The sequence below is a fragment of the Balaenoptera acutorostrata genome, chromosome 18, assembly GCF_949987535.1.
Source record: "Balaenoptera acutorostrata chromosome 18, mBalAcu1.1, whole genome shotgun sequence".
In the NCBI taxonomy this organism is placed as follows: domain Eukaryota; kingdom Metazoa; phylum Chordata; class Mammalia; order Artiodactyla; family Balaenopteridae; genus Balaenoptera; species Balaenoptera acutorostrata.
In genome coordinates, this window is record NC_080081.1 from 34,621,444 (window position 1) to 34,649,378 (window position 27,935).

General features: G+C 35.2%; 1 protein-coding gene across 1 annotated transcript in view; it reads left to right on the top strand.

The window, feature by feature from the left end:
• The window catches only part of DACH1 (dachshund family transcription factor 1), a 411,296-nt gene that overhangs the window by 156,325 nt on the left and 227,036 nt on the right, over window positions 1–27,935 (top strand). The window contains exon 2 of the mRNA XM_007186196.2: window positions 17,859–17,974. Coding sequence (XP_007186258.2) covers window positions 17,859–17,974 — 116 coding nt within the window. The remainder of the gene's footprint in view (window positions 1–17,858; window positions 17,975–27,935) is intronic.

Below are 27,935 nucleotides of genomic sequence, written 5' to 3' on the forward strand. Positions count from 1 at the left end.
GGAGAGCTGATACAACTTTTGGCATTCTCTTCAAATATTTCTTCAAACCTCATCAAGAGTTTTGTGTGAAGGTTGAAAACAAGATAAATTCCTTGGTTGATTCAAAACATCTTCTATAGCAAAATTCTACCATTGTCTTTTTTCATCTTGTTCAGATTGATGTCTTACATACTAAGAGGCTCTCTGCTCATACACTCACCAGACACCCCTCCATTCAGAAAGGGTAAATCCTGTCAATTAAGCCAACAAAAAAAGAGTGTGAGGCATCTATACCAAAGAGGCCATATCTTGTAGGAAGATGTATTACTCATTCTTACCCAAACAGGGAGGCCTTGAGATTTAATAAAATTTATTGTTGAGGTCTAGAAGTCCTGTGTTTCAAAAACTGAAAAGCTAGTTTTCAGAAAAGTCAGGCTAAATGTGAAAGAAAAATGAAATGCAATTCAAAAATTGACCACTTCAAGGTGTAATTAAAGGTGAGAGCTTTTTAGTAGTTAGTAATCCTCATATCTTCATTCATTTTTTCAAATTTATTTTTGGCTGCATTGGGTCTTCGTTGCTGCGTGTGGGCTTTCTCTAGTTGTGGTAAGCAGGGGCTACTCTTCTTTGTGGTGCACGGGCTTCTCATTGCGGTGACTTCTCTTTTTGTGGAGCACGGGCTCTAGGTGCGCAGGCTTCAGTAGTCGTGTCACGCGGGCTCAGTAGCTGTGGCTTGAGGGCTCTAGAACGCAGGCTCAGCAGTGTGGTGCACAGGCTTAGTTGCTCTGCGGCATGTGGGATCTTCCTGGACCAGGGATTGAACCCGTGTCCCCTGTAATGGCAGGCGGATTCTTAACCACTGCGCCACCAGGGAAGTCCCTCTTTATTCATTTTTTATCATGTTTTTTTCCTTTAAATATTTGATATAATATTTTGTGATAAAAATGTTTCTTTGTATTTGCAGCTCCCCTTAATATGTAAGAGTTTTAGAAGCTGAACTTGTCCTAAGCTTTTCAACTTGTGGAAAGGAAATAGCCAAGTTATAAGTTCTAGGCAATAAAGTCTAGATGTTATGCTCCTAATATACAAGCAGTTTAAGGACCTATTTTTAATTATTTATTTTTACTTCATACTAATGCTTCTAAAATAAAATACTCTTCTCTATATATATGCAATTTTCTACTAACATATTCAGAGCAGTACATGTTTGTTTCTCCTGGTTTTTGAAAAGTAATTTTTCTTTTAATACCACTGAAGCCGTCTCTGGATTCTCTATTTCAGTGTTTTTCTGATTTAAAAAAAATGTTCATTGCCAAATATTTAGAAAATTTCAAGAAACAAGTAAGAAAGCAAAGATACGATCACATATAAGAAGAAAACCACTGATAGCATGTATAAAATATGATCATACTGTAGTCTAATTTGTTATAAAACATAAAAATCTACCATGGACGTGTTTCTGTATCCTTTTATCTAGCTTTCTAATACATAATTTTAATGACCTATTGGAATTTCAGTCTAGGATACATTGTAATTTATTCTACTCAACACATTTGTATGAACATCTAAGGTTTTATTCTTTTTTTTTTTTTTTTTAAAGGATTTTCTTATTTATTTATTTATTTATTTATTTTTGGCTGTGTTGGGTCTTCGGTTCGTGAGAGGGCTTTCTCCAGTTGCGGCAAGCGGGGGCCACTCTTCATCGCGGTGCGGGGACCGCTCTTCATCGCGGTGCGCGGGCCTTTCTCTATCGCGGCCCCTCCCGTCGCGGGGCACAGGCTCCAGACGCGCAGGCTCAGCAATTGTGGCTCACGGGCCCAGCCGCTCCGCGGCATGTGGGATCTTCCCAGACCAGGGCTCGAACCCGTGTCCCCCGCACTAGCAGGCAGACTCTCAACCACTGCGCCACCAGGGAAGCCCTAAGGTTTTATTCTTACATAGCCTCTGTCTCACATTACCTCAGGATGAATTCTTAGATTTGTCAGTTTGAAAGTATTGGGCTAAAAGTATTCATATTTTAAATTTTGATACATTAGACAAAATGGGCCTTGAGAAATATTATGCAATATACATACTTCTACTAGTATAGTGTCAGTATTTTTTTAGCTTTGCCAATGTGATGGACATAATTGATATTTTATGTTTGATTTGATCTTTAATTCCTTATTTACTAGTGAGGTTGTATATTTTTGTAAGTTAATTAACTAATTATTAGTTTTAATTATTTTTTTCTGTTCATATTTTTTGCCATTTAATATTGGATTCTTCATTGTTTATAAATTAAGCTCAAGAATCCTTTGCTTTTGATTTATATATTTTCCTATCTTGTTACTTATCTTCCAACCTTAGCTTTCCTAAATATGTTTTTAATTTCTGCACAGATAATTCTATCACTCTTTTTTTTTAATAGTTTCTAGCACTAATGCCATGCTTATAAAGTTCTATCTTATCTCAAGGATAGTTTTTGTTTTTTGCTTTTTTGCAATTTTTTCTGCAGTTGTTAAGCATGTAATTACTTAATCTACTTCTTTAAATGCATAAAATGCAAGTCTATCTGAACTTTTCAAATAACTAGCAAATTGTTCTGACACCATACTTTATGTAATATAGACTTCTAGTGGATTGAAATGTAATAATTTAGGACTTTTGTATATAACCATGTGTATGTAAGGTGGAATCTGTGAGAATAAAGTTTAATCCAAAGATGGTTTATTTTTGATGATGTAGAAGCATAGATTAAACCAAATGATTAGAAATGTACACTTTATTATGGAAGTGTGAAATAAATTTTCAAGTACATGTGCTAGATTTTTTAAACTAAATTCAGAAATGTGCATATTTAGAAGTGGGATACCTTGGTTGATGATTTCAAGAGCCACAGATTGCCATCAACTTAAAAATTTATGGAGTATTCTCTTTCCAACCACATCATTTTGAAGAGCGAAGACAGATTCAGAGCATTCAGTTAGAGGTAGGATAATGCAAAAAGGGCAATAACTCAGCAGCCTTCCACTTTATCATCATTATCAAATTGACACCATACAAAACACTCTGACATGCCATAGCCCCAGCCTCTCAGGCACTTAAATAGCTACTAAGGCAGTGTAGACTTCAATGGCCATAGATCAGCAATGAGCATCTGTTTTTTCCTCCATGCGCTCATTCATTCATTTTTTTTCGTTTAATAGATATTTATTGAGTCCTTACTTTGTGCCAGACACTCTTCCTATATTCTGGGAATACAGTGGTGAACAAAACACATTCAAATATCCTTGCCCACATAGAGCCTATCTGAACAGATATTATTAATAAATAAATAAGTATGTAGTATTCCTAAACAACACTCAGGCTAAAAAGACGTCAGGGTGCGGGAGGTGAACTATTAACTGAACCCAGTGCTATGTTATATGGGGGCTGGGGAAGGTGAGGCATAAAGATGTATTGCTGAAGAGCATTCTAGAAAGTAGCAATAGCAAGTGCAAAGGTATGGAGGCAAGCTTTCAAAATAGAAAATACATTTCAAAATAATAAATATATTTAGAGTTGTAGATGAGAAATACAGCTTGAAAGTGAATTTCAAAAATCACGTACAAATGGATATTTACTTCTGATGTAGATTTCTTCAGGGTAGAAACATTTTTATGATTAACATGGTGATTCGGAGTGGGCTGTGGCTCAGTCAGATGTGGTTCTGTTCATCTCAGTCCATGACCTAGTCAAGTTACTTATTCTCCCTCCCATAATCATTCCATCCATCTGTAAAAGGGACATAATGACAATATTTATCTGATAGAGTTATTGTGACGATGAAATCATATAATGCATGTCAGAGTGTTTAGCATAATGACAATCACATAGTAAATTCAGCAATTATTAGAAATAAAAATTTGGGGCATCATCAGAAAATCTACAAACAACAAATACTGGAGAGGGTGTGGAGAAAAAGGAATCTTCTTGCACTGTTGGTGGGAATGTAAATTGATACAGCCACTATGGAGCACAGTATGGAGGTTCCTTAAAAAACTAGAAATAGAATTACCATGTGACCCAGCAATCCCACTACTAGGCATATACCCAGAGAAAACCATAATTCAAAAAGACACATGCACCCCAATGTTCATTGTAGCACTATTTACCATAGCCAGGTCATGGAAGCAACCTAAATGCCCATCGACAGACGAATGGATAAAGAAGATGTGGTACATATATACAATGGACTATTATGCAGCCATAAAAAGGAACGAAATTGGGTCATTTACAGAGACGTGGATAGATCTAGAGACTGTCATACAGAGTGAAGCAAGTCAGAAAGAGAAAAACAAGTATCATATATTAACACATATATGTGGAATCTAGAAAAATTGTACAGATTAACTGTTTTGCAAGGCAGAAATAGAGACACAGATGTAGAGAACAAACGTATGGACACCAAGGAGGGAAAGTGAGGGGGGGTGGTGGTGGGATGAATTGGGATACTGGGATTGACGTATATGCACTAATATGTATAAAATAGATAACTAATAAGAACCTGCTGTATAAAAAAATTTTTAATTTCTTTCTTGACAATAGCAGCAAACTTAATTTTCACTCTAATCTCATGAAAATCTGCAAAATTGTGAGCCATTATACTTTGTGAACTATCACAAGTATGAATGTTATAATTAGATCATACATTTCCTTTCTTGAATGTCCCGTTTAGACACTCAATACTTGCCTTGCCTCTTACAACATGATCTGCACTTACCAAGCTTACCCACTCCTTTCGGTTGAGTTAGTTATCACTATTGGACACACACTATTAGCTGCCCACTATATGGGAAATGGGGGGGGGGGACAGTGGTGCTCAAAGGCCTTACAATACACCTGGGACTGTAAAACATGTAAGAAACATAATAAATCCATCAAAATGGCCTAGAAATACTGTGCAGATGGAGCATTCATTGAGGCCTTAGCCCACCCACCATTCCCCATGCTCTATGTACTTTTTTGCCTTGGAACCCTTGACCTTGCCATTCGAAAACCTTCAACACCTTCTTCTCACCTTATCTCCCTCAGTCAAAATCACACTCCTGTTTCAAGACTTAGCACAAATGCCACTTCTTTCTTTATATTATCTGAAAATTTATCCTCTTTAAAAATAATCACTTGAGACTTCGTGTCATAAAATAACTGCATATTTTACAAACAAGAAGCTTCTTTTTGAGAAAGTGTTGCATTTTTGTGTCCTTCTCTCTGTCATGGCATATATGATGGATCTTAACCACCCAGTGGCTACCCAGCACATGTCTGTGGGCTCTAATAATGTGGGAAGGAACACAATGGGGTAAGTCATCAGATCTATAGTCATGGACTTTGAGAGACATTTTTCTGACCATAAAACTGAGGCAGAATTTTCAATATCAGAAAGTCTTCTAACAAAGAGAAAGATGAAGAAATTGACCAAAATAATGGAACTCTCTATGTTCTGTTTTAAAAAGTCGAAGTGTAATAGACTGCTCTATAATAAAATGTCTGGCACAAGACTTAATCAAGAAAGTTTTTCCATTTGAACTAATGAATAAGAAAATCTATACTTTTATTCATAGTAACACTATATTTCAACATGTCTTTGCCTCAGTTTCCATATTTATAAAACGAAAATAATAATGTCTCCATCTCACAAAATTAACCCTCAGAAGTGCTCAAAAGAATTCTTGTTGCACATAAATAGGCCAGCTTTAAATGTAAACTATTATTACTTAGTCAATTTAAACAACAATATTAAGGCAAAACTTTTTAGTATTTTAGATTATGATTTGGGAACGAATAAATAAATTAGAGAACATAGGAATTATTAGCATAATGATTGGGATTTTAAAAGCAGCCTCTGCACAGTATTGCAGGGAAAAGAATCCCATGATAAAACAATGTCTATTCAAGCTTGAAAGGACATTTGCCAACATCTTCTTCAACTCTGTGGTGCAAGCAGTTTACATCATAATTTTTTATAATATCAAACATTAGTATTAAAAGACCATTCATTAAAGAAAACACTTTCATAAAGTATTAAATAGAATTCAATTAATGTAAATAATACTAATAGCAATGTTTGGTGCTTATGTAACATCTATGCCAGGTAACGTTTTAAGCATGTTTTTGAATCTCTACAGGCTAGAAACAGCATAGCTTTGTCTGTCTTAATCTAATCCTTTCATTAGTTCATAGGCCCAGAATCCTCCTGGGAGTATCAGAAAGTTGTCAGGAGGTCTCTGAATTCTGGGGTGTATCTGAATCTCTGTGCTTCATGACTACATTTCTTGACAGCTCCCCATGCGTTACACAGTGGAGGAGAATGGAGGATATATATTTTTTTCTAACAGGTTTCTCAAATAAATTAGTTATGTACATTTTCTCCAGAAGTAACAAACAAATAACTTGTCAGTGAAGGGTGAAAACACACATTTTAGTTTGAGTCAGCCATCTTACCTCTGCATTCACAAGCAGGAAGACAAGATTTTCTGAGTTCTGGTTTAGTAGATTCTGCTTTTAACCCTCATTTGAAACTACATCTCAAAAGATCAAGAGTTTAAGATAAATATTGTTTCTACTCTGTGACTTATGTGTGAAAATGCTTATACCAAATTGTTGTGTGTGTGTGTGTAGATTTAGTTACTTTGCCAGAAATTTATGGTTGTGATTACTTTAGAACATAAAGACTGATGCACACTTACTATAGTTTTTTCATCCCTTATTGTTGGTTAGCTATCCTTTCTTTACCAAATATTATTTTCTCGTATATTCAAAACATATAGTAGCAACTTTGGTTAAGATTGAGATTGTAAATATTATAGAAAAATGAAATAAAACTCATTTGAGTCATTTATGAATTTCCTTTTATGGCTACACACCCCTGTTAAAGTAAACTTTTGAAAGGGGGATAGATCAGCTACTGGTTGGAGTCAGATTTTATCTACAGAGTTAATTACATAACACCAACTTGGGCTCCTTTTTAATTCCTCTAAAATGAAACATCACACAAAAGAGATACATTTAAAGTAATTAAATGAATCATAATGTCCTGAAGACATTTAACCAAAAATCAGAGACTATTACATGTCTTAACATTTTTCTCAAGGTCAGAAGAATGGAGACAGTATGAAGAGATGAGATAATGACCTATGAAACTATTTGAAAATGATCATGTGCTAGACTGTGTGATACCATTTTAAGGAAGGAAAACTGAGCATGGGTTTGAGTAGTTCAGCATGTCATTACAGAAGTGTGTGTGTGTGTGTGTGTGTGTGTGTGTGTGTGTGTGTGTGTAAGGCAGAGATGTGCCTCTGTGGTCTTTCCTTACTTAGCAACCCCTCCTCTTCTTCAGTTGACTAATTCCTGTTTGCTCACACCTCATCTTCCCTGAGGTATTTAACAAGATTTATTGTAACTCTTTATATATATATCTATCGGGCTGACCAAAAAGTTCGTTCAGGTTTTTACTACGATGTTATGGAAAAACCCGAACTTTTTGGCCAATCCAGTAATTCCCCCAAATCGATTGAAAGCTACTTAAAGTCAGGGGTAGTATCTTAGTATTTCCAGCTCAGATTGGAAGGTCAGGAACATTAACATTTGTTTGTTGACTAAATTAACCAACAAATACGGAACAAAGGCAGATTTCATGCTCAGGGCTTGGCTTCTAGACCAGATTGCCTTGGTTCACAAGTCTTACTTTTTTTTAAGACTTAATTGTTTTTAGATCAGTTTTAGGTTTACAGCAAAACAGCAAAAGATACCAAGAATTTCCATATAGCTCCTTCTCCTACACATGCGTAGCCTCCCACTTTATCAACATCCTCCACTAGAGAGGTACATTTCTTACGTTTGATGAACTTACATTGACACATCATAATCACTCTAAGTCCATCTTTTACAGTAGGGTTCATTCTTGGTGTTGTACACCCCATGGGTTTGGACAAATGTATACACCATTGTAGTATCAACACAGAGTATTTTTACTGTCATAAAAATCCTATGTGCTGTGCCTATTTATCCTTCCCCCTACCCAAATCCACTCTATTACTTTTTATGTGTGGCATATTGAGTAAGGCATTTTACTTTCTTGTATCTCAGTTTCCTCATCAGTTAAGTAAGGATAACAATAATACCTGTCTTAAAGGTGTGTTATGAATATTAAAAGGGTTAGATGACATAGTGAACTTAGCACAGGGCCTAGGGGTTACACAACATAATACAACTGTGACTATTTTATTATTTAATGTACTATTCCAAAATAAAATGAAAACATTTGGGAAAAGGGCATTCAGAGTGTTGGAAATGGCATCTCCTACAGAGAAGAATTGGATATTATTTTGAGATTAGAGCAATGAACATGTATTGGGGCCAAATTCAAGATGATCTGCAAAAACAGAGCCATTGCACATATATGAACAGGGTTATGGCATGTCCCAGTGAGATAAAAGACTAAATACGTTGCTTTTGGTTCAGACAAAATATAACCAACATTAATTGCAGAGAGGATGTAGTCATTTGAAATTCAAACGGAAAAATTACAAGAAATGAAACTTTTTTCTTTGTGACTAGGAGTCCAGAGGTTGAATAAAAGATTGGTTTAGATATTAAATGTCTTAGCTGGAATATTTTTTAATATTAAATTTAAATTTTATGGAATATGGTTTTGAAGTATGACAGAAACTGTGAGAAAGAGGCCAATAAAGTACTAACTCATCCCAAAACTTTAAGAAAGCCATTTACAATTGTTTCTCATTATTTTAGGATTTGCCCCTTAGGGGATTTCAGTTATTCTTTGCAGATAATTTTGAAACAGATGTGCTGTGGGTAGATTTATCTGTAGCTTGGAAGGCTTATGGGAAGTAGAGAAAATAATAAGGTGATTAAAAGGTTAAAAATATTTGGCTCTCTAGACAAACATGTCATTAAATACAATTTACAAACAGTATCCTCTTTGTAAGAAATATCACGTATGTTGATGTATAATGTATGCAATGGAAAGGTAAAAATAAATAGTATTAAAATTTTATATTCTTTAATTTAAACTTTAAATTACATTGTTACTCTTAATTCCACAAAATATTTAAAAAATATGAATATACTTTTGTGATAAATCACTAGATATACTTTATAAAGTGTCATTTACCATTGATGTGAATAAATAACTCAGATTGAGAGGAGAATATGAGATCTCTGATTTGATAAAAACTTAATATCAAAAAATATATTCATTAAGTTAAGAAATCCATGATTAATATATTAATTCTAAGATTAATATAACTAATCCATTTCATGGATTTTAAAGAATCTTCTTAATGTGGCTATCACATATAGATCCTATGAAAGGGGAGTGGGGACTTAAAAACTTTAGGGGCTAGGTAATCCTAAGTATGTAACCTATCAAACAGAGACTCTCTTAAGTATATTGGACTGCAATTAATTGTTAACACAATATACAAATGCTTAAGTATAGCTTAGTTACATTCCAGTATGTTTTAACTTTTATTTTGGGGTAATTCCTATTCAGTATTTAATAGCTCCAGCAGAGCTGGAGACCTCAGAAATTTTGTCAATGACCTTTGAAACAGGATTCATATAAAATAAATTCCTGTACTACTTGAGGTCTGGATAGTGTGAGTTTTGAAGTCAGAGTCAGCAATAGTTCCTCCTCACAAGAGTAGCTAATTTCAACTCCTATTTGTTTTCTGTTTGTAATGATTTCAGTTTACTCATGTTAACCTTGTGTTTTGAGTAATTATCAACTCATATCAACTCTATAGAATATGTGAATTGCTGCTTTCCTTGTCCCTGGAGAATACTTCTCATGTGACAATTGTCATATGACCTATGACACAGAGCATGGCTTCGTAATGTTGAGGGATGAGGAATTTTTATAATTTGAATATAATCATACTGTGAGCACAAGTCTCTAAACAGACTCCATGGAAATAACAGGTTTCATGGTAAACGAAGTTTAGTAAATGCCTATTTCACCACGTTCTTAGAGATTTATAGTACACTCTAGCATAGTGAAAGCTCTGAGAAATTGATCCACAAAACAAAAATATTAAAAGCTTTAGGAAGGGGACTTCCCTGGTGGTGCAGTGGTTAAGAATCTGCCTGCCAATGCAGGGGACACGGGTTGAGCCCCTGTCCGGGAAGATCCCATATGCCTCGGAGCAACTAAGCCCGTGTGCCACAACTACTGAGCCTGTGCTCTAGAGCCCACGAGCCACAACTACTGAGCCCGCGTGCCACAACTACTGAAGCACGCACACCTAGAGCCCATGCTGAGCAACAGGAGAAGCCACTGCAATGAGAAGCCCACGCACCTCAATGAAGAGTAGCCCCCGCTCACCGCAACTAGAGAAAGCCTGCGTGCAGCAACAAAGACCCAATGCTGCCAAAGATAAATAAACAAACAAATAAATAAACTTATTTTATAAAAAGGCTTTAGGAATTTGTGAAGTTTTTCCACAAAATATATGTATGATTAATAAGTTTAATGGGGCATTTGCCAAGTTTATTTGAGCCCAGAACCTTTTTAAAATTTATTTTTAGCTCTTTTTTACAGGAAATTTTATTTTGTGTATTTGTATATGTATTTGTTCAGTTAATGCATAGAATTGCCTACTGTCGTAGTCTTGCTCGGGTTGCCAAACAAAATAGCATAAACTGGGTTGCTTAAAGAACAGAAATTTATCTCCTCATAGTTGTGGAGGCTGACAGTCTGAGATCAGGGTGTCAGCATGGTCAGTTTTGCGGAGGGCTCTCTTCATGGGTTGTAGACAGCTGTCTTGTCACTGTGTCCCCACAGGGCTGAGAGAGAGCAAGCAAGCTCCCTGACATCTCTACTTAAAAGAACACTAATCCTTTCGTGGGGGTCTTACTGATAGGTCCTCATCTAAGCCTAATTACCTACCAAAGGCCCAATCTCCAAATACCATCACATTGGGGTTAGGTCTTCAACATAAGAATTTGGGGGGGAATATAATTCAGTCTATAACACCTGCCATGTAAAGAGTTGAGGGAATGTTGTGTGTTTCGTGCTCATGAGCCAGTAATCTGTGGGTGCTTTCCAAGTGGACAGCTGGCGATATTTCAAGTGCTTGCCCCATGGGACTCGGTATTTTGGTGATGGTGGAAAACGTCTCTTTTATGAGTTAGTTCATAACCCATTTGTCCTGAGAAGTACACATGTCTGGGACACACACCTACACAGAAAATACAAAAATGTGTCTAAACAAATGTGGGATATGAGATTGAGAAAGTGTTGACATTTGTCATCATTGCAAAAAGTAATGTATCTTTCAAAATGTTGCCAACTGTAGAGAAAAACTTCATGCAAAGGTAAAATAATGCTAACCATAAAAAAGGCTAATCAGCCTTTCAGAAAACTGAAAAAAGAAATTCAACTAGCAAGTTAACAAGATCCTTCTAAGGGAAAACTACCCATTTATAACCTGAGTATTATAAATCTGCTATGACTTTTGGTGAAATGTATACATACATTAATCTTGGGAAGTTCTTTGTGTTCTTTTATTTTGATGGATCTATTTCATGAGGTTGATTTGATCTGGAAGATATGAATGAGTATTTGTACTTTTCATATTTTAGATTAATTTTATAGTTCTCACAAGGGTAATATTTTTACATATAATCATCTGCTTTTTATTAAATATTTTAGAACTGATATGGAAAAAAAAGAAAGATAAAGAGGATCAATTATATCTGGTTTCTGCTATGGCTAGAGGTAATCCTCAGGCACTGATCAAGTTTAGCCAGAATCGTGATTTGTCCACAATGAATTGTTTGAAATATATGGCCAGAGTACTGAAGTGTTAAACAAATTAATTTTAAAAGTTGTCTTTATATGTTAAATGTAGTACATGCTTATGACAGAGAAACTGAAATCTTCAGATGTAGAAAAACTGTAATTCTGCATCCAGTGATAATCCCTCCTAATATTCTACTATGTTTCCTTCTAGTCTTTCTTTTTGTATATGCATATTTATTGCATTTTTTACTTAATTTCTCTCTCTTGTGCTCTGGTATGCCATATATGCAGGTTTGTATCTTGCTTTTTCACTTAGAACGTAAGCATTTTTTTCTGTTATCATAAATTACTCATAAACATCCCCACTTTTTCTGACTCCATAGTGTTCAAGTGGGTATATAAATCATTAAGCAAATTGTACTTTTTCTTTTTTTTTATTTTTTATTTTTATAAATTTATTTATTAATTAATTTATTTTTGGGTGTGTTGGGTCTTCGTTTCTGTGCGAGGGCTTTCTCTAGTTGCGGCGAGTGGGGGCCACTCTTCATCGCGGTACGCGGGCCTCTCACTGTCGCGGCCTCTCTTGTTGCGGAGCACAGGCTCCAGACGCGCAGGCTCAGTAGTTGTGGCTCACGGGCCTGGTTGCTCCGCGGCATGTGGGATCTTCCCAGACCAGGGCTCGAACCCGTGTCCCCTGCATTGGCAGGCAGATTCTCAACCACTGCGCCACCAGGGAAGCCCAAATTGTACTTTTTCAATCAGAAATAATAATATATATATGGCTTATATATGTGAATATATATATTTCTCATATTTCTTGGCTTGGTTTTGTAGAAGAAGTTTACTAGAAAAAATTATGCAGGAGATAAACACACAATTGGTGCTTTCCTGGGGTGAATAGATTGGAGAGGGCAAATGAACTCTTGTAGATTAATGGAACAAGACTCTTTCACCCCTAAATGCTTGTTGTGTCCCAAGACTAAAATCAGTGCTCACTTGCTGCCATGTATTTTTCTTCTTCATTGTTATCCCACAGGCTATTTAATTTTTTTTTTTTTTAGGCTATTTAATTTTGTCTTCCTCCTCAAAGAAAGGAGTGTCTCTATTTTACAACTTTAATGTCTAGCTCATTGCTTGTTGTACAGTAGCTCCTTTCTTTTAGACAGATGGTTGAAGGAATTGAATGATTGAATGGAACCCTTCTTTCGTTTCTCTAGACAGGTAGGACTTGGAACCCAAATTTCTGCTTAGCAGCTACTTTCTCATTTCCCAGTTTATAGCCATCACAATCTCTTTCTGGATTTCACGGGCCTCTCTGCTCCAAATCTCAGGAGGAGAATGGAACTTAATTTCTTAAAAAGTACTGAAGAGGTTCACAGAAGATGGTGTTCGTGGAGGTTAGGAGTTGAAAAAATTGTACTGTACCTTCCTGTAGTATTTCAAATGCCTCTCCCTCTTTTGATGCACTTAGCCTCTTTAAGTTAGATTTTGACTTCACTGTGAGTAAACACGCTAACTGGACTAGGAAGAGTTGGTAAACATCGTACAGTTGAGGGAGAGAGATGGAAATTAGCCTGAGACTGATTTAATGATGTAGAGTAAGGAGGGACGTCTACCCAGTGATCTATCTGAAAAAGAAATCTTTTAAAATCAGAACTGCAGGAAAGGATGTGCCAGAGTGGATTCCTACCAAGTGTGAGAATCCACTGTATCCACTGTGAGACGCCAAGTGTGGCCATCTCTAAGTGATTGCTCTGCTCTTTTAATGCAAATGGTTGAAAATACTAAAGGGTGCACTATGGCTCACGTGTGAAGCTTGCCACAAACAATTACCAAAGTCATAAATTTTGATTTCAGTCAAGCTATTAAGAGTAATAATTTATTTAAGTGAGGTCTTCTGCTTTGATTAGAACTAGGAGAGTTCGGCTGCTCTGATCCTCTGGGGGAAAAGCTGGGTTACTGGTGTAGTAAGGAGGCTTGAAGGTGTCTGCTGTTGAGGCAACTGATCATTCCCAAAAGAAGTGCTTTTGCTAATTCTTTCACGTCCTCTTTTCAGTTAAGTTATTCTTTTCCTTTCCAAGTACAACTTATTTCTAACAAAGCAAACAGGTCCACTTTTTTAAAAAAAAATCTTGATTTAATCAGATAGTCAGAGACATTCGGTGGCTTGATCAAGCCCACACCTTCTAGTAAAGAGGTGGAGCCAGTATTTAAAGCTAGACGTGTCAAGACAATACAACCCGTGCTTCTGACCACGGTACTTCACAGCTTCTCCTGGAAGTTCCCTAAAGCTCTACTGAAAGTAATTTAAATATTCAAGTATTTTACAATTAAGTTATCTTCCTAGATCTTCTGGAGTTAAATCCTCTAGCAGTTAGTGAGTGACCAAGACTGCAGTAAGGGTAAAACATCAAGGCTGTCAATAAGGAGACCTAACTTAGGTCGTGAAGGAATAGAGGAAAGTCTTGTTAATAAATAAACCGTCTAACTTCCTCTACACCAGGAAGTCTTGTATAACTCCAAGAAGAGCTTCCCTCTTGTTCTTAGGCAAAAGGATAAATGACTTGGCTTTTCTTCCAAATCTTTCTGTGGAGCGCCCCCCTGCCCCCATTCTCAATTCTTTGCATAGATATCTCAAGATTGTACTCTCCCCTAATAGTAAAGTAATCCCTAGTAGGGTGTGAGTAGATGGCTTTAGGGTGCTACCACCACCAAGGGTATTTGCATTTTAATGGAAGGCTTTAAAAGATCTTAAAGCTTCAAGACTAAAAGCAGTAAATCTCTATTAGTGGAATTGGAGGCAATGTGATAGATTTGGGCAGGAGCTATCTGGGGTAAAAAGAGCCCACTGGGTCTTTTCTAATCACAGTGTGAAATAAAGTGTTCTTACTTAGTAGCCTGAATTCTACTTCCAGTGTGAGGGCTGTGAGGACAGCGCCTGTGGCCTCAATAATAAAGTACTGCTAAACAGTTTCACCTTCTTTAAAAGCAAAACAAATTAAAGAACTAAAACTTTCAAATCTTAACTTCCTTTTCCTTTCCCACTTTCTCCACAACATCTTGCTTGCGATCTCTCAATACTTGTATTCTTTTTCTCTGAGCTTCAGATGTGTATTTAGCTTCTTTAGACTCAGAATCCCAAACTTCTTTTGCATCTCACTTTTCATTTCCTGGAAACATGGAGACTACTGGAACTGATGAGGAATTTGAAGAATTGGGCTTAATAAATTGGGTTAAAATGTATTTAAATACATACAGTGAGCCAGGCACTGAGCTGTTTTAAGCACAAAAGACATATTTTGTACACTTTCTGCCATACAGCCTTGGGAGTGAAACAAATAAGCAGATTAATATAGTCAGGGCAGAAAGGGCTATAATAGAGTTGCTCACCGTGAGCTGTCATAGTGCATAGAAGGAATACTCACTAGAAGTGGTTAGTTAGAAGGATGATGAAGGTTTAGTCAGGTAAAATGGGGATGAGGATGGGATGTAGTAAAAGGCTTTGGTGGCAAACGAGGCAGGTTGCAATAGCGGTAGTGTAATAGGAGTCCAAAAGGTGGCGTCATAGGAGACCAAAGCAACATGGGACATTGTTAATAAATTCATTAGGGCCAAATATAAGCCATGAATGTAGGAATAAAAAGAAGAGATTGGAAAAGTAGACAGGAGCCAAGTATTGGAAGGCCTTGGTACTGTGCTAAGGAGTGTCAATGCTCTAGGGAACTATTGATATCTTTACGCAGTTGGAAAACAGGATTAAATTTGCATTAAAAAAATCATTCCAAAATCAGTATGGAAAGTTATCTAGACTTCACTCTAGGCTCTAGAGTGGGACAAAGCTGGAGGTAGGTCTTGGAAGAGCTGTGATAGTAGATCAAATAAGAAAGGAGGGATTGATCTGGAATATAGGTGTGGGGATAGAAAGAATGAGTAGAGAGATATCTTCCATTGGGATGGTGTTTGAATGTACAAAGGAAGGGAAAGACAGCTGAGTGCTGGAATTTTGGCTTAGTCAATTATGTGACATTTTGCTGAACCAAGGAAAAATAGGTTTTAATGGAGAAGATGCTGAATTCAGATTTGGACAAGCTGAATCTTAGATTATTATAGAACATCCAAGCAGGGATTTTCAGTAGACAGGCATTAATCTGTCTGAATCCCAGGAGGAAGCTTTAGGCAGTAGATAATATATTTAGCTGTTATTTCTTAACATATCAGTAATGTTTATGAAAGAGATTACTCAGGGAGAATAGAGACTATCAGAGGGCTGTTGATGGTCTTATGGCAAATAACAGGAGTTAAGGAATCAGCTTAGAATGAAGAGTAATAATGAAGAATAAGAATAAGTAGCCAGAGAGATGCTTCAGAATACACAGGGCAGTGTCCTTATTGGTTAGCAAAACAAATGCACAATCTACTTGCTCTCGGTTCACAGTCCTCCAGGATCTGGTCCTAGGCAGTAAGTCTAACAGTATGGATTTCTGCCCCTCATTTTATTTGACCTGTTTCAACTCACTGGAAAAAATCTTGTACATTCATACATTTTCATGTTTCCCTTCCTTTCACACATTCTCACTGGAGTGTGCTTTCTTCCGTTCTTTTTCTCTCCATGTCCGACCCATCCTTCAGAATTTTCTTCTAACCTCCCAGGACCATGAAATCTTATCTCCAACAGGGAACATATCATCATCCACCCTAACTTCCCATTAGTGTTCAGATTGCAACTTGCTTAGGACACAGCATATTCTAGTTTGCACCCTAGTTCTTTCTGCACCGGATTTGTCCCTTTGGCAAGAGTGTAAGTTCCTGAAGACTAAGAACCCATTCTCCCAAATTAGCCTCCATGGTGCACTGCTTTGAAAACAGCAAGAGCTTACTAATATTTGTTAAATGACTACATATATTACTTACACTAAATAATAGAGGTAGGATCTTTGAATCTTCTGATGAGGCAAAGGATCTCAGCTGAAGCTGACACAGAGATGTTAACTTATGAAGGATGTATCTGGAGGTTTTAATATATCCTGGCACATATTGGCCAGAAAAATGATGGAAAAGCCTTTCATAAATGTATATTCATGATACAGAGGCAGACAGTGGAAACAATGCGAATTATCTTTGTTTCAAAAGTTGCTAATGCTGTATTCTTCATGTTTTCCTTACACAAGGATGCTGAATATTTGTATCCTTTTCACCTTCTGCTTTTATAATTTTAAAACTTATCATTGTACAATAGGCAAGCAAAGGAGAAGTACTGCTGAAACACAAAGTATTTCTATTTATCCTAAAGGCAGATATAAGATGCTACACTGGCAGTTTCTAAATGATGTTCTACAAATAATCCTAAGCCTTTCCAATGTATTTTAGCAGATTTAAAGTGAGGCAACCTAGTGGGGCTATTCATTTAAATAGAATAAGGGTTAAATGATAACTTGACTTATCTTTTAAATGACAAAAAATAAAGAAATTGCAAGACCTTTTCACACATTAGATATGTATTGTCATCTATCATCTAGATATCAGGCTAGCAGTGCGAAGTAATAAAACATATCATCGAAAAATGTGCTATAGGTCTGAATCACTCTTTCATTCCACCTCCCAGCTAACTGTAGTATTAAATCAAACAAGCAGAACATTTCCTTAGGCAGCCATTGCCTTTTAATTTCCTGAAGAACCTTAAAATATCATTCATTACAAGTACTACACATATTTGGTTTTTAAAATTCTCATAAATCAATAGCAGGCTGACTGTAATAATTATTACAAGTTAGTGCATAATTTTCGTGCTGAAGGCTGCATGCAGAACTTTAGCATATGCAAACGAGGCAATTCAAACTGTGTATAGATATTAATATGAAGAAGCAGGTAACGAGGTGCAGGCTATGAATTATGCATCAAGAGTGGCTGATCTTCAATGAGGAAAATGAATTCAGCATGTAATCTAATTAGTGATGGAAGTCTATTACATCTAACTGCAAAAGCAACTGTCCTTGAAACAAATTTATTTACAGTCCATGTTACCACTTGAAACAACTTTGAAATGATGTGTAAGACAACAGCTTAATTGTAAAAATTTTTTGTTTGTTTGTTTCAGTTCTAGACCTGGAAGGCCTCCTAAGAGGACTCAAAGTGTCACCTCCCCAGAGAACTCTCATATCATGCCACATTCTGTCCCAGGCCTTATGTCTCCTGGGATAATCCCACCAACAGGTAAGAGTGCTACCTATTGATGCCGAAAATATTCAAAATCAGCCAGTGCCATAGATATTCACACTCATCAGTTATATTTTGTTCACACTAAGATAATGTTACTGATGAGAATTTATTTCAAAACTGCATTATGATTATCATCATTTCTTTATTTGAAATAAAATTAAAGAAGTTTAACTGAACACAGTGCTAGGAGTTATTCTAATTAATCCTCTTGCTAATATCAAACGACAAATTATTATCCGTACTTTTCGGTTAAGGAATTGAAGCTCAGAGAGAATCAGTAATTTTCCCAAGGTCAATCAGCTGGTCACTGGCAGTGGTTATTCAAACCCAGGTTTCTGGATTCTAAGTTTATATTTCATTCCACAAAAACTCACAAAATAGATTAACATGCATCCAAACAAAAGACTGTAACCATGTCAAATAGAAATATCTCCTGTTTTTCCTAAACTATTTCTGTTAGAAGCATTTGAAGGATGTGTATCACCAGAATTTTGAAAATGTACAAGTAAAAGAATAGTCTTGACCACAAAAGCTCTGTACCATAAACAACTTTCATAATGTGCTGCATGGAAAAACAGCTCATTTGATTTTCACCACCTGGATGTGTTCATTAATTCTTTTATATACTTACACACGTCTGCCTACTTTCCATGTTTCATCCAGACTCAGAGTAAATTAAAATATGATAATAATGATATTATTATTATATAACATATAGTATTTATTAATCCTTGCCATCATGAAAGTTTATTGAGGAGATAGATGTATAAACAGGTAACTGTCATTTCACACGACTGAAACAGGAAAGATAATCTGGCAAGATAAGGAGAAAGTCTTAATTTTTTCTCTGAATTCCCATATAAATGTTTGCTTTTTCTTTTGTAACATTTGTCTTTCTCTAGGCTGTAATATAATCATGGGTATCTTATTTCACATTCCATACTTTGTTGAAAGCTCCTTGGAAGCAATGGCTCTTTCAACTCACCTTTATTTTTGTGGCAGCGTCTGAACAGTTGGTTCACTTTTGTGAACCTTTACCAAATATCCACTGAGTTGGATTTGAAGTTATTTGTTCATTTTATATATTTAACATTTTTTGTAAGGTACCAAAGGTTCTTAAAAGTAAATAATTCACATTCCAAAGAAGAGTTGTATCTTTATGCTAATGTTTGCAGATGAAAAATTGAGAAGCAGAAAAGTAAAATCAATAGCTGAAAACAACCCAATTACAGAGCAGGTATCATCATTTCTATTCATTTACTTTAGTCATGATTCACAAGTAACTGAATCCTACTGCCTGCAATTCTAATTCCAAATTTGATATTTCGAAAAGAAGTAGGTAGCGTTTTGTTAAGGCTTAACTGTTTTTAGTTAACTAGATAAAATTTCCTGATTTGCAGATTTGGCCAGGGTTGGGGGGGGGTTGGTACTACATAGTCAAGATGGAAAGAAGATCTTAACTTTTCATGTTTTATGACTGAAAGACTCAGGTGTGCTAGAAGAAAGACGGAAGAGTCTTTGACTTAACTTCTCAATGAATACGTTTTGGGGCTTTAAAAAAATAATCATTTTAACAATCATTATTTTATATTTGGTAAGTTTGTTGATTCTCACTAATCACAGTTATATTTTGGGTGAAAAGTATTCTAGATTGTTTTTGTATTAAAATAGAAAAGATCTGGTTCTAAATAGCCTGCCAGCATTTTATGGTGAAAACAATAAATACTTCACTACCTAAGCAATGGTGAGATAAGATGATGTCATCAGAATCTAAGAGTAGCAGCACCTCACATAATTAAGACCATAAAGTAACTTTGGGGTAAGTGAAGTTTCTAAACAACTGAAGATCATAAGCTGAAACTCAAAATCAAAATATTAAGTCACAATTTACAATAGCCAGGATGTGGAAGCAACCTAAGTGTCCATCTACAGATGAATGGATAAAGAAGATGTGGCACATATATACAATGGAATATTACTCAGCCATAAAAAGAAACAAAATTGAGCTATTTGTAGTGAGGTGGATGGACCTAGAGTCTGTCATGCAGAGTGAAGTAAGTCAGAAAAAGAAAAACAAATACTGTATGCTAATACATATATATGGACTCTAAAAAAAAAAAAAAAGGTTCTGATGACCCTAGTGGCAGGATAGGAATAAACATGCAGACGTAGAGAATGGACTTGAGGACATGGGGAAGGGTAAGGGTAAGCTGGGATGAAGTGAGAGAGTAGCATAGACATATATACACTACCAAATGTAAAATAGATAGCTAGTGGGAAGCAGCTGCATCGCACAGGGAGATCAGCTCGGTGCTTTGTGACCACCTAGAGGGGTGGGATAGGGAGGGTGGGAGGGAGACGCAAGAGGGAGGGGATATGGGGATATATGTATATGTATAGCTGATTCACTTTGTTATACAGCAGCAGCTAACACAACATTGTAAAGCAATTATACTCCAATAAAGATGTTAAAAAAATATTAAGTCATTTTTGAAAGATCCCTTTCTGAAATATCTTACACACTTCCCTAGCTTGGTGAACAGAGATACTGAAGATAGTTTAAACTTGACACATTATTATGGACATTCAGTTTTGAAGCAGGATCATTTCATGTATTTCAATTGCTGTGCTGTCTCCTCATACATGCTTTTTAAACTTTTGTTCTTCCTGATATGTTGTGAGCCCAGAAACCAGGGTTTCTCTCAAGCTTATTAAGCATTACGTTGAAACAGACCTTCAGCAGTCATGTTCCAGAGAAAGATGAGGAAATGGAGACTCAACAGGAGAGTATAGATTTGAAGAAGTGGCTTTTGGACAGTTTAATACTCTATAGAGCCCAGGGAATGGCTTTAAAGCAGGGTGTGTGAGCTCACTCTTGCCTATTTCACTTAATTCAATTTTTAGACATTTGTCCAAAGATTTGAAGCTGCCATATATTTGACTGTTGCACATGAATTGTTCTGTCTTACTATATTCAATATGATTGCTCTTTTCACACAAAATTTTTATAGATGGAGAAGTTTAGATTTTAGAGAATACAGAATAATATCTTCATCCCTTGGAGAATGTCATTCACGATCTTAAAACATTAACTGGAAATTTGATTATCTTAAAGAAATCTTATAGTTCTCAAGAGCGTGTAACACTTTCTCCCAAGGAGTACTTTTGCTCGGGGAATATAATTCAATATGGACATATGGACTTTTTTGTCCCAGGACTTTATTTATATTTGCTACTTTCTTTTTTTTTTTATTTGCTACTTTCTTTAAAAATAAAATGTTATTTTTTTTCCTCAAGATGGGAAAGATGAAATGTGCTATTTTTTTAAAACAATGAAAACCTTATATGTCAACATTTTTGACATTAAGCAAACTACTTTGAGGACATTTCTACTATATTTTTGACCTGTGAGTTTGAGTTTAAAATTTTTTTTCCAGGAGTCTATAGTTATATCAGTATCTTTTAAAGACTTGGAAATCATTTTTCTAAAACTAGCAAAACAAACAAACAAACATATAGATCTCAAAAAATAAAAAGGAAAACAAAGAAAGAAGAAAACAACCCACCCTCAAATCTCAAATCCTTTCTAAGATTTATATCATTGACTGCTATAAACATTGAACTGTGATTTTGTACTCCAAGTATTACCATTTGAAAAGCATAAAAGATGCAGATTTACCTTCAAGGTTGCAAAAATTGATCCTGTGAAAAAATTTATTTATTTTGACAATTTATAAAACTCTGTCAATTTGTTTCTAATCATTCCCTCACTTTTCTCTTCAACAATTGAACATTGGAGTTAAATAATAATCTTTCCTTGAGGAATCTGTTTTTCAGAAAAAATTCTGACCGTTTTTATATTTTTAAAAAGTGGCTTTCCAGACCTAAGATTATGTATTTTGGTATCTATAATATGAAAAGAAAAAAAGAAAAAACTTTGAGATTTCTTATGGAGTTTTTGTTTGCCACTTTGGTTGTTCAAGTGGGCTTGTGTGTAACCTTAGAAGGGGGCGTGGGCAGATGGTGATAATTTCCAAATTTATGGTTGTCACTGGATGCCATAGCAACCAGAAGTGGAAGTTAATGAAAGAAAGAAGGCTCTTTGTCGAGTCTCACAACACAACACCTCCTGTAGTGCTCCCTACATTTATTTGGACTGAGCACATGTCATAAATCATTTTTGAAAATAAATACCAGTTTGGAATAAATTCATCCTAGCAACAGAGTTCCAATAACATTCATACTTTTTATAGAATCATGTGTATTTTACAATTAAGGAAAGGGTTATTTAGGAATTCTAAATACTCCTGTCCTGTGCCAGGAGTGCAACTTGGATAGCATATTTGGCCAACTTCCTGATTTTATCTTTAGGGTAGAATGCAAACTAGTTTTGAAATACAATTTTCATGTAAGTATTAAGAAGTAACTCAGTGAGTCTCAAATATTTGCATTTAACATTAAAAAAGTTATCCATTACCTAATTTTTTCAAATATATTCAAATTAAATGAATGAATGATTCATAGTTTTGCTTCTTAGATACATCTTTTCTCTCACTGTGACCTCGTAGGCACATAATCAATATGCATTCAGGATAAAAAAAAAAGCAATTGTGAACACACATGCACTATGCTTAAAAGGTAAGAACTTATAAATGCAATTTTACCATTTTGAAAATAATACTAGACCAGGGCAATATTAACCAGAGTTCATCCCATTGAAACATTCTTTTCTTAAAAAAGAAAAAAAAAAAAAGATGATAGGAAAGTATTCTCATGTGGATTTATAATTCAAAGACATGTTTTCAAAGTTTATATTCTTTATTTTTCTTGCTAAATATTACCAACTAACCAACAACAACATCCAAACTACCTATTTTTGTAGTATCAGCATTTGTAATATTTTAAATTCATTACGCATTTCAACTTCTGAGGAAAAAATTAGTGTGCAAATATGTTTTGCATATTGAGAAGTTTATCATAACAAATGCATTGTATTCCCTTGGGAGACTTACAAGTAAGAATAACAGAAAAATGCACAAGTAAAACAGTCACAAATGGATTGATCTTCACTCACAAATTAAAACATAGCAATCTATTGAATGCCTCACTCAAAGAGTAAATATAATACAAACTACTTAAACCACTTAAGTTTATGTAGTATGTTTAAGTATGCATTTTCATAAATTTATATGCAGGGAATATTTGTGAAAGTTTAATCACTGGACATTTTGAGGGTAATGCATTTAGCTTATCAGTATTTCATGTGTGTTTCCCTTTAAATTTTTCTTGAAGAGAAAAATTAAGTAATATATCTTCTTTTTCCCATTTTGGAAGGCCAGCCTAATACCAAACTTCATCATGTAATGTATTTAGTCTTAAAACTTGTATTGAACACTCTATTAGTTTCCTGTGGCTGCCGTAACAAATTACCACATGCTTGGTGACTAAAGTAAATAAAAATTAATTCAGAATTCTGGAGAAGTTCAAAATCAACTATCACTGGGCCAAACCAAGCTATTGGTAGGGCCACACTCCCTCTGGAGGCTCTTTGGGAGCATCTGTTTCATTGCCTCTGAGTTTCTGGAGACTGCCAGCTTTCCTTGGTTTGTGGCTCTAATTTCTACCTTGTCCGGTGTGTGTGTGTGTGTATGTGTATGTGTGCGTCAATGTGTGTGTATAACTTCTTCCTCTGCCTCTCTTGAAAGGATACTTGTGATTGTATTTAGGGTCCATCAGATAATCCAGGATCATCTCCCCATCTCAAAATCGTCAACGTAATCACATCTGCAAAGACTCTTTTTCCATATAAAGTGGTATTCCCAGATTCCCAGATTTAGGATGTGGGCATAACTTCGTGGGTCATTATCAGCCTTGCACACCCAGAAGGTCCCTGGTTGAGAGATTATGAGGGGCCCAAGTGTGGTGTGGAAGACATGCATGCCAACAGATTTTGGTGATTTTTTGTTTACTATAGTATCCCATTATGTATAATACGGCTTGCCACAAAGCAGATATTCAAAATAAATATTTGTTCAATGAATATGGCTAATATATGTTTAGCAAAGGATTTCTGAGAGACATGATTATGCCTCAGAGTTACAAATTTAAACACTGGTGTTATAATGCAGCTTATAAAATCTTATTAAGTACAGTTAGGCTCCAGATTAAAGATGCTGAGTCTAGTGCCTAAAGGAGGTGACCTCGGGAAATGGAGGGCGTTATTTATTTGTTTGTTTGTGGGTTATGATGGCTACATTTAAGCACTGTCATCATCGATTGATGAAATTTATACTTCTAGATCGATGCTCTAAAGAAGCAATATTTTCAGGAATAAAATGGTAACATAGAACATACTAGCTTTTAAAATTCCTGCATATATGTACTTGTACCCACAGTATCTTGATATAGAACTAATTTAATCCATGCATGAATAAAATGTAGATCATAATATAACTAAATGTAAATATAGCTTTGGTATGAGGGATTAGATAATATGTTTATTAAATATACATTATTTATGTATATATTATATATACATTATAATCAAACATTTCAGTCAAATCATAATATGCCCTGCTTATTACTAGCATAGAAATTTATAAAAATCTTTATTTTCTAATCTCTTAGGGCAAAGATCTGTTATTTTAGATTTAATTACATAACCACATATTACTAGACTTCTGGATAGGCCTCTCATCTATTTAATTTAGAAGAAAATTACAGTCCTTTTTTCCCTAATTTGTTTCCCTCTTCCAAGTTTCTATTGAGTTCTGTAGTCTCTTATGCCTACACTGGGCTGGACTCAGAGTTATAATCTACTTAAACTTCTCTCTCAGTAGATTTGCAGTAACGAAGATGCTAATATACTTAATTGACTAATTGCAAGGTATTTGCTTCCTTTTTAGTAATATGATGCCTCCTTTGACAGAAGAGAAGTTTATTTACAGAAAAGCAAATCAGATTTTAAGAGTCAATTTTTGATTATGATGGTGAATGGTGTGTGGATTTAGCGGGAGCTTTGTGGATTATCCATTTATCTGTGGGATTCTCATATAGGGTTCTAGTCCCTTGGTTATACAAAATGTCACATGTTGTCTTTTATTGCTTGCTCTAATTTCTTGACCCGTAGGAGGTGCTATTACTATCTTATTTCCTTCCCTAACCAAAGGAAGTGAGAAATACATTAAATAATGTTCATTCAGGAAAAACAACCAACTCTGCTACAGATATATTTTGAGTATTCCTAAAGACGTTGTAGAACAAAAGTCATACAAGATACACAGAATTCTTTGTTTAGTCTCCTTCTCTGTCTTTGATAGGCTTTCCCCCCTTTGGCTAACTTCCAAGCTTCAATTTCTTCCCTTAATGAAGTGACCCAGCTTTGTTATTAAGGATTTAAAATTTCATGTTGAAATTTCTTTATATTTTCTCCATGCATATTGGAGATAAGTTTTACAACGTTTTGCTCTTCTTTGTAAAGAAGTAGAGTTGCTAATTGCAAGTGTTGACAGGACCAGACATTTCAAATAAACTTGGCAAATGTCAGAAAAATAGCAGTATTAGTAAAACCTGAATTCGATTTCCTAAAACATTCATTGCCCTAGTCATGAATGAACTTAAGACCTGACTTGAAAACATTCTACATAAAAAACACTGATTTTATTTGGTTATGCAGTCATATAAACCAATGTAGTACAGAGTGAAGTAAGTCAGAAAGAGAAAAACAAATACCGTATGCTAACACATATATATGGGAACCCAGGGGTAGGACAGGAATAAAGACGCAGACGTAGAGAATGGACTTGAGGACCTGGGAAGGGGGGAAGGGTAAGCTGGGACGAAGTGAGAGAGTGGCATGGACATATATACACTACCAAATGTAAAATAGCTAGCTAGTGGGAAGCAGCCGTATAGCACAGAGAGCTCAGCTCTGTGCTTTGTGACCACCTAGAGGGGTAGGATAGGGAGGGTGGGAGGGAGATATGGGGATATATGTATATGTATAGCTGATTCACTTTGTTATAAAGCAGAAACTAACACACCATTGTAAAGCAATTACACTCCAATAAAGATGTTAAAAAAAAAAAAAACACCAACATTGTGATAGAACTTCTGAAAGTGCTAATATACCTAAGCTTAATGGATAGGAATATAAAGTCCAGAGAAAGGAAGACAACAATACAATTTTACTCTGCACTTCAGATGATATCTGGAATATTATATTCAGTCACGGCATTGCAATTTTTAGTAGGACATTGACAGACTGTGAGCATTAAGAGAATAGCCCAGAAAATAGGGTTTTGGAAATGATGGTGATGTTTAGTTTTAAGAAGACTTATAGAGGGTCTGAAGGTGGATGCTAGAGTAGATTCTTACTGTGCTCTTCCAAGGACAGAAATTTACCTGATGAACAGTAATTACAGAGAGGTCTGCATTGGCTTCCATAAGAAAGAGCCTTGCTACAAGGAGAACTATCTAAAAGGGAAGTTTATTACTCATAAAACCTTAACTTTTCCTTCTAACGGAAGGGTTCAATAGGAAAGGGGGATAAAAAGTTGTTAGCCATAGTACTTATGTTTAATTACTTTTTATGGGCTATATTGTTCATGGTACAAAAGTGTCATAGTTAAAAAAAAAAAAAATCCTTCATTGCCGGACCATCAGCCAAATCTGAAGGTAATTTTGCATTGGAGGGAGGTAGACTGAATAAGGCAATCTTGTTCCCTTCTAGTTATAAAATTTGATGATTCTATTTTATTTCACTTTGACTTATTCTAAACTTGACATGGTGCCTTTCTGGTTAAAGGGCATCCATCCTTTCAGGGTTTTATACTCATATTCTTTCATAGTTTTTGAGTAATTTTTAAAAATTACTTTTGAGATGAATGCTTCATATTTACAAGCTATCATACTGTTTGTTACACTGGTTTTCATGGATGGAATATTAACTCATAGGCAAGACTGTGACTATGGTAGGCTCACAAATATTTTCTTTCCAATTAAAAGAAATTATAAAATGTTTTTTCCTCCTTTGTTATCTCGGACCTTCTTTTAAGAGTACTCCGTGAAGGGGTCCATAGCTGTAAGATTGATAGGAGAAAATGACAATCATTTAATATTATATAAGAGAATTTTTTTAGCTGTGGTAGGATTTGGAATGATGGGTGGAAAAAATAGTATTATTTTAACCGATAAAGATCATCAGAATTGACAGCAGAAAGACATGACTCAAAGGGATTTAAATGAAAGACCTTGAACTTTACTGTAAATATCTTTGATTTGACTTTCCACTTTAAAAAATAAAGTCTCCAAGGAGGAGTCATTTCTCTTTTTCTTATTGGAGTATAGTTGATTTACAATGTTGTGCTAATTTCTGTTACATAGCAAAGTGATTCAGTTATACATATGTATATATTCTTTGTTATATTCTTTTCCATTATGGTTTATCTCAGGATATTGAATATAGTTCCCTGTCAATTCTTGAAATTTATGGAAATCTTCCAAAGATACAACTTTTAAAAAGTGTAATAATTGAGCCAGTCGAATATTTTGATCCTCTATTTCCTTCATCTATAAAAAAAGAATCTTTTCATTATATCAAAATTATTTTTCTCATTAAATTTCCATGAATGTCAAATGACACAATTTATAACAGTATTCTGTAAATGATGAAGCTAGACAAAGATAAAGTGTTATTATCGTAATTAAACAGGCTGATCCAAGTGTCACTGATTATGATTGCTGACTCTCTATGCTCATTCCTTTGGATTTAAGAATAAAATTGATAACTTAAAAAAAGTATAACTTAGGTTTAAGAAGTCTTAGCTTGGCAAATTCAAATTCATATAAATGTGCTCTATAGATATTCCTAGTAGAGGTAGTTAACACTAAAATCTGGTTATTACATGTTTACTTTTCAGGGCTTAATGACAATAAATTCTTTTTGTAAATTTTT